General features: G+C 42.3%; 1 protein-coding gene across 4 annotated transcripts in view; it reads right to left on the reverse strand.

The window, feature by feature from the left end:
- The window catches only part of pde10a (phosphodiesterase 10A), a 204,907-nt gene extending 189,252 nt beyond the window's left edge, over nt 1-15,655 (reverse strand). For 3 of the 4 annotated variants that reach the window (XM_059986042.1, XM_059986041.1, XM_059986040.1), the window contains exon 1: nt 15,054-15,655. In XM_059986042.1, the coding sequence (XP_059842025.1) occupies nt 15,054-15,501 (448 nt within the window). In that variant the 5' untranslated portion in view covers nt 15,502-15,655. The remainder of the gene's footprint in view (nt 1-15,053) is intronic. The other variant, XM_059986039.1, reaches the window with a different exon arrangement.

The raw sequence follows: 15,655 nt of genomic DNA on the forward strand, positions 1-15,655 counted from the left end.
CTAAACATTCATTGATACAGTTTAAAGTTGTGCACAGGGCTCATATGTCCAAGGATAAATTGGCTCATTTTTATTCCCATATAAATCCTATATGCGACAGATGTCATTCTGAGATAGCTTCTTTAACTCATATGTTTTGGTCATGTCCGCTTTTGAAAAAATATTGGAAAGACATTTTTGATATTATTTCCATGGCATTGAACATTGATTTACAACCACATCCTATTACTGCAATCTTTGGTTTACCAATGATGGGGTCAATCCATTTATCTTCTTCTGCTTGTCGGATGATTGCATTTCTTACATTAATGGCTAGAAGATCTATTTTGTTGAATTGGAAAGAAATTAATCCCCCTACCGTATTTCATTGGTTTTCTCAAACTATGTTATGTCTAAATTTGGAGAAAATTAGAAGTGTCGAATATGACCCTTCTATTAAATTTGAAAAGATTTGGAGGCCATTTATTCAATATTTTCACATGATGTAATTTGACCCTGCTCAAATCCTATTTGTTTTTCTGGTTTTGATTTTTTATATATATTGAGAGCATCGGAGTTGGGGACACTGATGATTTTATATATTTTTTTATAGATACTATAAACAGCCCATTTATTTATTTTTTTTCTTAATAGTTAGTGGTTAGTTTGTTAGTTTAGTTTTTCTTAGGGTATTAATATTTATTTTTCTTTTTCTCTTTTCTGTTTTTTTTCAACATGAATTACTTAGTTTTTTTGGTCTCGTTTATATGATAATTGTATCATTCATGATTTGGGAAGACTTAACTATAATGTACTTATTGCTTATGTATCCTTTTATGTTCATTTTAATGTTGTAAGTTTTGTAATCCCATTATCCATGTACTAATCTTATCATGTTGATATTAATAAAAAGATTGAAAAAGAAAAGGTTATTGACAAAAACAATAAAAGAAGTTTATGTGCATGAACAAGAATTTGATACTGAGAAATAAAGGGGGGGGGGAGAGAACAGAACCAATGCTATTGCTCAAATGGATGTTAATGTAGATCCATCGGCTGAATGGTCTACAGATCTGAAAATTAACTTGTGTATATGTGATTCCTTCGTAAAGGTAAGATTTCTGAGCAAATACCGTACTTGGTAACTGACTTCTCCAGCTATTCTGTGGCATGGCCCCTGGCAGCCAAGCATGACCTTGTTACACTGGAGAACTTGTTTGTACAGCAAATCCATTCACTTAACTGGAGAGAAAGATTCAGAAAGGTATAAAATAACATACAGTATATTTTCTAACTTATTTAGCTTCCTTCAATGTTTTTAATTAAATAGAAGTGTTTTGAATATTTTGAGTCATTTGATATTGAAAACTTATTTCTAATTATTTGTTAAATTGATTTTAAATGTTAATGTCCGAGGCATTCCCAAGCAGTAAAATCTTTAGCAACATGCTAAATGTTTGTTCATGACCAAGCCAACTGTCAAAGTTGCTTTCTCAACAATTTCATGAGCAATCCTGCTCCACTCAGACTCCACCAGACTGCAGGCAGGCCTCATTACTTTGTGACAGGATGACTTAAGATAACAAGTGGATACAGGATGATCCAGAAATGTCCAATCTGTAACTGGCATTCAAGTCAGTAGCTACTGTGGAAACTTCTACTTTACAAAAGGACCACTCAACAATTTTATGACCAAAAGAACATCTTTACCTGGGACAGCAAATGATATTTACAATACAGAGGCTTCCAAGTACCTTGTGCGGCCTGGGTGGAGGAACTATATACAATGCATACCAGGAGTAAAAAGAGCGAAAGTTAACCACCCACCTTGAAAACTGGACGGGCTCAATGATGCCCAGCCCCGTAAGCATTCCAGTTCCTCCTTGACTTTGCCTTTCATGGCATAGGGTACCGACCTGGGCTTAAAAAACGTGGTGTGGCCTCAGGGTCGACATGGAGTTCCACGGTCACGCCCTTCAGTGTGCCCAGCTCGTCCTGGAAAACGTCACTATACCGCTGCAGAGTGTCCTCTGTCGTGTGTGCATACTTAATTTCATGCCAGTTGAGCTGGATTTTGCAAAGCCAATCGCGGCCCAAAAGACTGGGCCTGCTGCCCTTAGCTCTGACCAGTCTGGCTTCAGCCTTCTGGCCCCCAACTGAAATGTCCACATATAACACCTGAAAATGAGGTATGGGCTACCCCGTATAGGTCCTGAGTTGGTCTGATGGGAGGCAGGTTGGACCCCCGTGTCCTCCTGTAGGTCTCTTCACTAATGGCCAATGCAGTAGCCCCTGAATCAATCTCTAACTTTATATCCTTTCCTTTGACAGTAACAGTGGCATAATATGGTTCAGGTGGTCCCTCATCCGTTTCCACCCCAAACATGTTGTAGGCACACGCTGCCTCCTCATCTGCTTCTCCTAGGTGGTGTGTGGCTGCCTGAGCCTGGTGAGCTTTCCCCTGCCCAGGCTTAACCTTACCCTTTAAGCTTCTGCACCTTTTAGCTGAATGTCCCTTTTTGCTACAAGCATGGCAGACAGTATCTTTGAATTTGTAAACATTTGCATAGTGCATCCCTCCACTCCAAAAACATTCCACCCGCTTTGCCTGTTTACCAGTCTCCCTCTTGACTTGGAGCACTGCCACTGACTGCAATCCCCCCATGTCCTTTCTGGATATCCTTAGTATTATTAGCAGCTATCTTCATGCCTTGAGCAATCTCTAAGGCTTTCTTGAGAGTCAACGGTGGGGTTTCCCCCAACAAGCGGCATTGTATGGCGTCATTATTAATGCCGCATACTAATCTATCATGGAGCATGTCATCCAACACGGCTCCGAAATTGCAATGCTCCGACAGCTGCTGAAGCTCGGTCACAAAATCACCCACAGACTGACCTGGCTTCTGGACATGGCTGTGCAACTTGAACCATTGGACTATCACCGAAGGTTTCGGATTGTGGTGGTTCCCCACGATCTTGACCAGTTCCTCATATGGAATTTCTCCCAGTTTCCGCGGGGTGGCTAAGTTCTGTATCAGCTTGTATGTCTTTGCCCCACACACACACTCAGGAGAACAGAGCATTTCTTAACCTCCTCAGTAATTTCATTAGCACAGAAAAAGTGTCCCAACCTTTCGTCATACTCCAGCCAGTCCTCAATTCCCTCCACAAGTTCACCGATAGTCCCGAATGTAGCCATCTGAACGCGAGGCTGCTTGTCCTCTCACAGCTCCCGTTCGAAACGAGCCGACACGTCCACTAAACCAGTTCACCTCGTCGCCAAAAATACGTGGTAACTTCCACCTTACAAAAGGACCACTTGACAATTTTATGGCCAAAAGAACATCTTTATCTGGGATGGCAAATGATATTTACAATACAGAGGCTTCCAGGTACCTCATGCGGCATGGGTAGTGGAACTATATACGATGCACACTGGGAGTAACACCCTCCCCCTCAACCCCGGAACCAGCCTCTCACTACCAACAGCTTCTTGATTGGTATTAACTTACTTTTTGTGGTGAACTACATATACCTGTCTGGACACGCCCCTCTGCTGACTGCTCCTGTGGCTCCTCCCACAGACCTCTGTATAAAGGCAATTGGAGGCACTGCTCCTCCCTCAGTCTCCAGGAGGTTGTGTGGAGGTCTCTTGCTGCTAATCGTGGTCTCTTGCAGCTAATAAAAGCCTATCGTTTGCCTCCCGTCTCCAAAAATTATTGATGGTGCATCACTTTTAATAATACTCACATTACAACAGCAACTATAATGGCTCATTGCTGGCAGCAAATTCTACCCCATTAAAACAGCTTGCAACTTCTTTTAAAAACTGACAGAACACAACTTTCTACATATGGTATAAACATGTGATTGTAATATCAAAATAAAATTTAAAATACCTAGACTTGAAAATCCAGCTCATGGTTAACACAGCACCAATATTCTCCCACCTTCATTTCTGGCCTTTTGCTAAAGTTACAAGTTTCATTAAACCAGACGCTTCCTATTCATAACTGGCAGCAACACTATGAAACAATTCTGTACTAAAACCAAGCAGGAAACAACGAACTACTATTTTTCCCCAATAGTTTATTATATCAATGGCATAGATTTAATACAAACACTATGTTTCATGGCACAACTTGAAACTTAAAGGGCAGTGCAAAATGACATATTAATTCAAAATAACAACTTAAATTCTGGGAAGTGAGAGAGAGTGTGTGCACACCTACAAAGGATAAAATACAGCACTTTTTTTGAAACCTACAATGAGATATTTGTGGAAATATAATAAAACTAATAAATAACATTACTGTAGTCTTCTGTGTGTAGGTTTTACCAAGCGTAAGCCCATAATAAGGTGATCATAAAGTGATGCCTGTTAATTAAACATGGTGAAAAACATTTTGATGTGGCAATATGTAATCATTAATACTGTAGTCACCTTCAATTGTTCATAAAGGTGCAATATTATTTGATTGCAGTTCAATTGTTTCTGACTACATTTTGTAAAAGGTTCATCATTGTGATCATGATGAATAACCTTTCTATGGTAAAATGAGGAAGCAATAGGATTCAATTCCAAGAAGTTTAAAGAGAGTTCATCAAGGTAATCATTGCTAAATAGCCAAAGAAGGCAGCCTATTGAGATTTTCAAAGCTCATCATGAAATAAGCTGGAACCTCTCCATTGCAGGGACATTCTCGATCAGGGTAATTATTTAAACAACTAATTTCAGTGCTAGAAATTGTATGACAGCTTGAATTTGATGACTCAAAAATATTAATACTCCAGGTTACCATTTACAGTTTCCAAAGGCCATTTCTAACATGTTAGCTATTTTCAGCAGTGGGGTACATCTTTATAGATGTAAGGGGGCTATGCAGTGTACAATTAAGTCAAATTCAATGTGAAGTTAATTATTCTAATATCAATGACAGTTCATTCCTAAATCTAGTCCTCAGCCTTTTTCTCCAATACTGCCGAAGGATTTCAGCCCGAAACGTTGACTGCACTCTTTTCCTAGATTCTGCCTGGCTTGCTGAGTACCTCCAGCACTTTGTGTGTGTTGCTTAGATTTCCAGCATCTGCAGGTTCCAGCTGAGGCAACACTTCACCTGTGAATCTGTTGGGGTCATCTCCTGTGTCTGGTGCTCTCGGTATGGACTCCTGTACATCAGTGAGACTCGATGTAGATTGGGAGACCACTTCACTGAGCACCTATTTTCCATCCGGCAGAAAAAGTGGGATCTCCCAGTTGCCACCCATTTTAATTCCACTTTGCATTCCCATATGTCCATTCATGGCCTCCTCCACTGTCGTGATGAGGTCACATTTAGGTTGGAGGAACAACATCGTATATTCCGTTTGGGTAGCCTCCAAACTGATGGCATGAACATCAATTTTTCTAACTTCTGGTAAAGCTTCCCATCACCCCCCTTCACCATTTCCCACCCCCTTTTCCCTCTTTCACTTCATCTCCTTGCCTGCTTATCGCCTCTCTCTGGTGTTCTCAACCCCTTTTCTTTTTTCCATGGCCTTCTGTCTCTTTCACCAATCAACTTCCCAGCTAATTACTTCATCTTTCCCCCTCCCGTTTTCACCTGTCACCTTGTGTTTCCCCATCTTTTAATTCTACCCCTCAGCCTTTTTCTCCAGTCCTACCGAAGGATTTTGGCCTGAAACATCAACTGTACTCTTTTCCTAGATGCTGCCTGGCCTGCCGAGTTCCTCCAGCATTTTGTCTGTATCGCTCAGATTTCCAGCAACTGCAGATTTTCTCATATTTATGATAGGTATCTTATCAGCCTTCAAATAATTTTTGAAATAACATGATACGGATGTGTAAACATGAACTGTTCTCTACCCAAACAGCAGCCACAATGTCAAACCAGGCAACTACCCAAGGAGCCATGGAGGCATAGCTATTTTATACAAGAACATGACTGGTTCCTCAATGCGTACATGTATTTCACAATATATCTGTTTAACAGCAAATATGTCAGCAGCTTGTGACAATTTGATAAGGTTTGGCCAAATATATGGGGCCACTTTCTTCCCAACTGAAGAGATTTAGGGGGGAAAAAACACTACTTAATTGGCTTCCAATCATCTCAAGTTGAAACAATAAATGGCAGAAAAACTAGACATTTCAGAGAAAAAATATTTGACACTTCTGAACATTTTTGAAAACTGCTGGGTTATAAATCACCTGTCTTCATTGTCTTTGAACCTAAGGAGATTGAAACTCTATATATTGAGTGTTGGAAAAAATCTTCTACTGATTATCCCAGAAGGTTTCAAAGGCCCGCTACATTTCAAATAACAGACTCAAAATACATTTCAACCACTACACAAATCACCTCACAGAAGCAGCTCTGGAAACTAACTAAAGGCTCCTAAAACAGGCTAACAATGCAACGCAGAAATTAAGGCACAACATATCAGCAAGATTTACATTTTGTGCTCAGTTAGCTAATTGCAACATCTTGGAATCATGATCAAAATTGATGAAGAATGCTGATCTTGAAAATCCTCAATATCCACTCTAATTTCCTGCTGTGAAAAGGAAAACTTACAATCTAGTTCTACTTATTGAGTACATTAACGTGACAAAGCATATTGCCTAATCCTTGTTCACCTTTGATGAGCTGCAACACCAGTTATAAATAATTAAAATGGAGTGTGTCAAAAAACTGCTCAACAGTGAGTTAGAGATGGTCTACCAGTTGCCTTACATTACTTATCTGGACACATTCCGCAGGCTTTTCCAATTGCACTATAATTAATTAACCAGCAAAAACCCCCCAGCAATATACAGTAAAAAGTTCTTATTTCCAGACTTCACTATTTCAGAGCAGAAATTCTACTTCATTCTCATACTGCTTACAGGGAAAGAGAATTAAAATACATTTAGTTGATGGACATAAATGATTATATTGTTGATTATTTTGTAGTTTCAGCTATGCAAACTTCAATATTCATTAAGAATTGTTTTGTGGAACCACACACAATCAGGAAAATATTACATTCCATCTTAATCTACTTATAAATTAGAAAGAGAACTGCAATTTCAATTTAGCATTTTTAGGATTGGGAAGAAAAACTGCCAGCAATTTCTATTCCTAATTACTATCTAGCAATCTCTGCTGGAGAGAATACTCAGCATGCTCAAAAAAGCTCTTTGGCCCAACTTGTCCCTGATGACCAGGATGCATTACCAAAGCTAGTCCCATTTCTGCACATTTGGGCCACATCCCTTTCAAACTAACCATGAGCTAACCAGTTGTCTTTTAAGTGTTGTGATTATCCCTGCTTCAACCATATATGCACTGCCATCTGTGTGAAGAAGTTGCTCCTCCAGTCCCATTTAGATCTTTTCCCTCTCACTATAAATCACTGACCTCTAGTTTCTGGTTCCCTGTCCCCAATGAAAGAAAATACTATGTGGATTCACCTGATCTGTGTCCCAGGTAATTTTATACACTTTCATAATGTCACTCTGCAGCCTCCAATGACCCAAGGGTTAAAGTTCTAGCCTGGCCAACCCCTCCTTATAACTCAGATCTCTCGAATCCTAGCAACGTTCTTTCAAATCTTCTTGCACTCTTGAGCTTACTGACATCTTTCCTATAGAAGTGACCAAAACTATACACAAAACACTAAGTACAGCTAGGGCACAATCCCCAACTCCTGTACTCAATACCCCAATTGATGAAAGCTGGCATCCTTCACCACTCCATCTACCTATGACACACACCACCTCCACCAAACATAGTACTTATACAATGAGAGAGGACAAAATTTACTGTTAGGAATTCTGCAAGGTGAACCACCTACCCAACACTACCCAGACTGAGATACATTTAGTTAATATTCTGAAAGGAAGTCAATAACACTTCAGTACATAAAATTGTATCTCTGTGTACAGAACAATGAACCAGCAATGGCAAATTTACATTAGGAGTTTACGGCAATACAAAACAGACTTCACTTTGAACTGATGCAAAGTTTCAGCCCTGTTATATGAAGGTTATTTCCGGACATGGTAAGCCAAAAGAGTACTATTTTAACATAGTGCTTAATTTTATGTTACTTAATCAGATATGCAATAGCAGCGCAAAACATTCCAATACAACCTGCAATTTAATCATGGTTTATTCCAGCAATTCAGTTAGCCTACTTAATTCACCTCAAGAACAAAATGCACACTGTAAATAAAGTACAGGTAATATTGTAACTACAACAAAGTGCCAACAACCAACAAAAATATCAAGCTCCTTTGGAAACAGATTTCAAACTGACATTGGGAGATTTATGGACATTTTAAATACAATTAGATAAAAAACATTTACAATTGAGAGTAGAAATTCTTTGTCCAGGTATGTAATGCTTTTTAATGTTATACCTGCACAGACATGATTAAAACTTTTCCACAATTTTAAAAGAACTATATATTTAAAACGGATGAGAAAATAACTATCCAGTCAATTATATTTAGGTGCTACTTACTACCAGATCTCTGATTCTGAACTACAAACTGATATTTCACTTGATTTATGACAGTACCATTTCATCCAGCCATTTGGTGAGCCTGAAATTGCCACTATTGATTCTTTAAACTGCATTTGTATCAAGAGTTGATAAACCAAACTGATTTTTGTTGTCCTATACTCGGTTCAAGTTTTACCTTATTCCTTCTTTTCTGACATCTATCCACATTAGGTACAACTTCCTTTTGCTTTCACACTTTTGCTTTTGTGGTTCAGACTAACCGTAATTATAGTGCGCTTCCCTATAATGTTCCAGAAAGTTATTGCCAGGATCCTTCTAAGGTTCTTGATTTGCAGTTTGCAACTGAGTTGACCAAGAGGGACAGTGAGGATGCGTGCCTTTCAGCAGGAAGCAGCATCAGCTATTTTTAATTTCACTAAAGCCAAACTCTCAATTGGGATGCACTGTGGAACACCCACCTTGAATATGACAGTCCACAGGAATTTATCTGCATGAAAAAAGGCAGGTATTAAGCCTCATGTAAATTCCATATGCATTATTTACAAACTCCGCCCCATGTTAAATTTGTAGCAAGGTGTTTTTAATTTTACAAATACCTGACTATTCTAAAAAATGACCATAGATTAAACTGTTGACCAAAGTGAAGCTACAAGAAACATTGTAGTTTCACAATAAAAATGATCAACAATTAAGAAAATATTGGTTTCTTTTTTTAAAAAAAAAAGCACATCTTAAACATATTTCAAATCTGTTGCTACCAATTTCGGTACGTTTTCCAAATAAATTTAAAAGGGATTATGGTCCATGATGTAATAATGTTACCTCATTCGGAGTTGTAAATTTTTTTGGCAGCTGGTTAAGTTAACTTTGGTGAAGTATTTGTATACGTGTGCAGACTAAACCAAGTCCCAGTTGTATTGCTGAGAGTCACATGAAAGATAATCATTCACATTAATCACTTATCAAGTAAGATGCAACAGAACAAACCAAGTGTTTGTTCAATAAACTTAAAAAGAAAATGTTAAAATTACATTAAGATGTGTCATTTCATAAATGTGTACAATACCAAGAGTTCCATTACAAATTGAATTCAAACTCAGCCTTATGAAAAATACTGCAATAATTGCTTTAATTCTCCTACACAAAAACAATGTACATACACAATCAAGTCACAATATCAAAAATTAACACTCCAGAGACCAAAAAGATCTGACTCCCTTTCAGAACAAAGAATTCAATTTTTCTTGGGGTCACTTTCTAAATACAAGTATGCTTTTCCCTTTCATTTGAAACAAAATTTTGCAAGTTTAAGAAGAACTCCACCATGGACTGCGAAAGGAGGAGAATTATGCAAGGGAATATCAATGCCATCCGATTAAAGCCTACTGTTACGATACAGCAACAGAGCTCCAAAGAGCTTATTCCCAGGAGAGGAAGGGGATGATGGGCTATGCCTAGGGACAACTCGAAAGACTAACCCAGGACAGAGGACTCTGGGGAGCTTCTATCTATCAGCAGTCGATGCCCCAGCAGGGGTGATGGGCTTAAGTATGTTTAAGGACTTATCAAAAACTGAAAAACATTTTTTAAACCTGAAAAGTTGACTGTGTTTCCCCCCCAGAGATACTACCTGACCCACTGAATTCATCCAACATTATTTTGTTCTCTCGATGCCAGAACCTGTAGTCTCCAGAGTCTCCATTTCAAATTATGGCAAGATTAAATGATACGATGCACTATTATGTAATGTTAAGAAGAATGAAAGTCTGCTCATCCTGCACCAAACTGTAGCTTGCAATTAAATATAATTAACTTAGTTGTTATTGAACCAAATAATGGACAGGAAATTCAAACAAGCAAGCAGAACAAATCTGCTCATTGGCATCTTGTGGCAAATATCTGCTAAAAAAAATGTTTATAATGGTTTATATAAACATATGTTTATGTTTTATAATTTGATAGAATTTTCAAAAATAGAGAAAACTTGTAAGATCAAACATGTATTTCGGCCTTCGTTATTCATATACTCTCCTACTTTGAAATTAAATTCTTATTTTTTTGCGAACTTCTTTTCGAATATAGCATTTTTCTAATAATATTTTATTGCAATGTGAAGACAACCCATAAAAAAAACTTTTCAGATAACCAACACGTGTTCCTCCCTCACGTTTACACATCTACATAGATTTAATCTTGCTAAAGCCAGGGAGGGGAGGGAGGGAGAAACACAAGGTGATAGGTGAAATAGGTAAAACCAGGGGTGGGGGAAAGAGTGGTGAAGTAAAGAGCTCAGATTGGTGAGAGAGATACAGGGCTAGAGAAGGGAGAACTCTGAGAGGAGAAGACAGATGGCCGTGGAAGAAAGGGAAGGGGGAGGAGTACCAGGGGACAGCAATGGGCAAGTAAGGAGACAAAGTGAGACAGGGAAAGGGAATGGGGAATGGTGATTGGTGAAAGGGCAGGATAATTACCGGAATTTCAAGGAATCAATGTTCATGCCGTCAGGATGGAGCCTACTCAGATGGAATATAAGGGGATTGCCTCTCCAACCCGAGTGTGGCCTCATCGTGACAGTACAGGAGGCCGTAGATCAACATGTTAGAATGGGCATGGGAAGTGGAATTAAAATGGGTGGCCACTGGGAGATCCCGCTTCTTCTGGTGGACAGAGCATAGGTGCTCAGTGAAGCTGTCACCCAATCTATGCCAGGTCTCACCCATATACAGGAGGCCACACCAGGAGCACCAGATACAGTAGATGACCCCAACATACTCACAGGTGAAATTTCACCTCACCTGGAAGGGGTAGTAAGGGAGGAGGTGTAGGGGCAGGTGAGGCACTTGTTTCGCTTGCAAGGTTAAGTGCCAGGAGGGAGATCAGTGGGGATGGAATGAATGGACAAGAGAGTGGCAAAGGCAGTGATCCCTGTGGAAAGCAGAAATGGGGGGGGGGGAGGGAAAGCTGTGCTTGGTGGAGGCAGAAGTTAAGGAGAATTATATGCTGGATGCGGAGGCTTATCGGGTGGTAGGTGAGGGCAAGAGGAATCCTATCCCTGGTGGGGTGGTGGGAGGATGAGGTGAGGGCAGATGTGAATGACATGGAAGAGATACAGTTGGGGGTAGCATTGGTGGAGTAGGAAGGCAAGCCCCTTGCTTTGAAGAATGAAAAGCCTCATTTTGAGAGCAGATGCAGTGGAGTCAGAGAATTGAGAGAAGGGGGATGGCATTTTACAAGTAACAGCATGGAAAGAGGTATAGTCCATGGGTTTATTATAGATATGTTGTCTCCACAGATAGAGACAGAGAGATCGAGAAACAGGAGAGAGGTGTGGGAAATGGACCAAGTAAATTTGAGGTCAGGGTGGAAGATGAAGGCAAAGTTGATGAAGTCAACAAGCTTGGCATGGATGCAGGAAGCAGCACCAGTGCAGTTGTTGGTGTAGCATAGGAAAAGTGGAGCACTGATACCTGTGTAGGCTTGGAACAAAGGCTGTTCCATGCAGCCATGTAGCAGGCATAGCTGACCTATACGAGTACCCATGGCTACATATTTAAAGGAAGTGGGAAGAGCCAAAGGAGAAATTATTGAGTGTGAGGGGATTAACTCCTTTAGACAGCAGAGAGTGGAGGTGGATGGGAACTGGTTGGGTCTGGTGTCCAGAAAGAAACAGCGAGCTTTGGTGGGGGGATGCAGGTATATAGGGATAGGACATCCATGGTGAAAATAAGATGCTCTGGGAACTTGCAATCATTTGAAAAGGTCAAGAGTGTGTAAACAGTCACAGATGTAGGTACATGCCCTGATAATAAACCTGATTCTGATAGGAAGGGACTGAACCAGAGGGTTAAAACTGAAACATGAGGAAATCTGCAGATGCTGGAAATTCAAGCAACTCACACATAAAATGCTGGTGGAAAGCAGCAGGCCAGGCAGCATCTATAGGAAGTACAGTCCACGTTTCGGGTCAAGACTCTTCGTCAGGACTGACTACTTTTAGTTAGTCCTGACGAAGGGTCTTGGCCCAAAACGTCGACTGTACTTCTTCCTATAGATGCTGCCTGGCCAGATAAAACTGAATCGAGGTATGCAGATAGCAGCTTAGTGGGACACTACTAAAAAGTGGAGTGAAATTAAGAAAACCACATCAACTGGGGTAAAATCTCCATTGCACATATACGGATACTCTTGTAAAAGGAGTTTTTGCTTTCCCCGTAATCTCCTCTGAGCCCAGGCAGCAAATTCATCCACAGCCAAGGTCCTGGTAAATATCCAGCTACTGCACTTGCAAACAAAACGAGCTTGCGAAGCGTGCCATTTGTTTCTGACATAACATCATCGCTATAGGATTAAAAACTCAAGGCACACTTTCCCACTTCGGCACTCTTTCCCATTTCTCAGCAGCCTGTCAGGCCACTGAAGAGTGCAGCTGCATCAAAGCCACCGATGACAGCTTGCTGTCTCGTGTGGGAACGTGGACAGACATTTCCCCGGGTTGTACACAGAGACTCTTCCATTCCCGACGCGAGGACTGTTGTCACCACTCACTCTCCCCGCTCGGTTAAGATTAAATTGAGCGCTACTTCGTGGACATAATCGAGGATTTTTTTTAAAAACACGAACAGACCTTTGCGCCTTATAGCGGATTTGCTCTCCTCCATGAAGCGGCAGTGACCCGAGGGCAGAGCGGATTGCAGCCCTTTAAAGGCGGACGAGAAATAGCGAGAAGCCCAGCCACTCCGCGAGCAAACGGGTTGATTTGGGATTGCAATCTGCCCCGTACCGCCGGAAATATGCCACTGAGACTGGTCCCCGTCACAAAGGTTACTCGTCATCCTACCCAAGCTCCCCAGTCTCCAACCACATCCCACCCACCAACAATCGACTCCTTGTCCTATGCCTACTTACCCCAATCAAGGGCACACACCTCCATGACCCCGCCCAACCTCACACACCAGCCACCTAGTATTACCGACCACCACCCAACTACTAAACTTCCCACCTTGACCTTTACACCTTCTACTACTGCCAACTCTTGACAATTTCCCATTGTACTAGGTCTGCTTGGGCACCTTGCTTATCCTGGAGCTGGCAACATGTGCTCACCCAATGACTCCAACCACCCACTGTCATCGTTGAACAAACAGCTTCTCACCTTCACCCAGATGACCTCCCCAGCAGAGCACATATCCATTACAATCACCATTTAGACACCCATCTCTTCGAACTACATCTACCTTTACCCATTAAACGAGGGCATCAGTCCCGCTGCTAGCAGATTCTTCACTTCTCTGACACCTCATTATCATTACAACCTTCTTCATCCACATCTAGGTTCATCTCTCATTCAAGCCACCACATTCCTCTTCAACTCCCTACAATAGAAATCCCACCCTGCCCAAGATCATCAAGCCCATCTCACCAAATCTGACTCACACTGGATCAGCACAATTCCCTTAACTAGCCTTTCCATACCATTGCAGATTCAACATTCCAGCATCCTGGACTTGACACCTCACCTCATCCCATCCTCTTTCCAGTCAAGAATCTCTTCCCCTAAATTTTGCCTCTTCCATCTCTACTTTCTACTTCCACACTCACCCATTTGGCTCTCTCTGCTTAACCCATCCTTTGGAATTGCAACCACTTTATTCCTTCAAGACAGTTCTTCAAAAGTCCACTGTCATTCCAACTCAACACAAGCACTCACAAATCCACCTAATAATCCCCCACCCACTAACCCCACACATTGCTTTCTCCCACCAGTTACAAACCCCATGCATTGCTCCCCATACTCTCAAACCCCACCCACTGTTCTCCTCTAGTCACAAACCCCACCCGTTATTCTCCCCACAAACACCACCACTGCTCACCCCCACCATACTCCAACTCCACACTCACAAACTCCGCCCACTGTCCTCCCTCTACACAGTTTCTTTCTCCATCCACACTCAAATCTCACAAGAATCTAACCCTTTGCGATATCAGATCTCTTAATTTTCCAGCCTTACTCGCTCTACCCCTTTTTTTTTGGGGTTTATGCATTTAAATTACTAACCATCATCCACGCAGCCCCTTTCCTTCACCTCTGTTTGGCCTCACCCGTCCCTGTTCTCTCAGCTCCACAAATCCACGCCTCTGCCTTCTCTCCACCTAGCTCACAGGGAGACCAAAGGGGGCAATTTCCAGACTCATCATTCACACCTATTTCCCGGCTGTAGGCGCCACCCATTTTACCAGCAACAACTATCCCCCCTCCCCCCAGCCTGGCCCACCTCTCTCCACTTCACCTAATTTCACCCTACATACCATGCCTTTGCATCCCTACGAGTCCTAATCCATCGCACCTACTCCCTCCATTCCTCATTCACCCCAGGGCAGCAATTACCCGTAGTTCCAACCCGCCGGATCCCCCCTTCAGCTAACTCCCCCACCCACAAAACCTGGCTAAACCGCTCAGCCCAGCCCTGGCGGGCCCACCTCACGCTTCCCTCCACAGGCCCGGCCCACCAACCGCCATTAGGTGGGATAGCCCATGTCACGGCGACTCTGGGCAAACTCACGCTCACAGGCTGAGGGGATCGCGCTTGGATAGGTGGGGGAGGACGTACAGCAGGTGTAGAGGCAGTTGGCGAATCTCCGAAAGCAGCCGTCTCCCATGCCTGCCCGCTGGTGCCGCTTGCTCGGTGCCGGTGAGAGGTCGGATGAGAGCCCCGGCTGCGGTTCCGCCTGCCACTGCCCTGCAGCCCGCTTCCTCCTCGCAAGCCGGCCGGCAGTGGCAGCAGGGAGGAGGAAAGCACTGAAAGGGCGGTTCCTACCGGTGCGAGTGAGAAGCAGGCAACATCTCCACACCGGTTGTATGGGCGCTGCTGCCGCCGCCCGGGAGGGGGCGGGGACGGGGACCGGCTGAGGAGCGAGGGGAGGGAGCAAGCTAAGTCTCCGAGGAACCACCTCAGGCATAGCCATCGCCTCCGCGCTGTACTGCAGGTTATCAGAACATAAGTGCAACATGCCAAGGATGTCGCCAGTCTGAAATGCAGGGATTACTTCGTAGGTCGGGCAACATCTGCAGAAAAAAATTTTTAATGTTTCAGGTTCGGGACCTAACGCTAAATTTAAAATTCAGCTCTGCCTCCGCTTCTTAGTCTCTTTACATTACGCTGAT

This window comes from Hypanus sabinus, chromosome 12, assembly GCF_030144855.1.
Source record: "Hypanus sabinus isolate sHypSab1 chromosome 12, sHypSab1.hap1, whole genome shotgun sequence".
Classification (NCBI taxonomy): domain Eukaryota; kingdom Metazoa; phylum Chordata; class Chondrichthyes; order Myliobatiformes; family Dasyatidae; genus Hypanus; species Hypanus sabinus.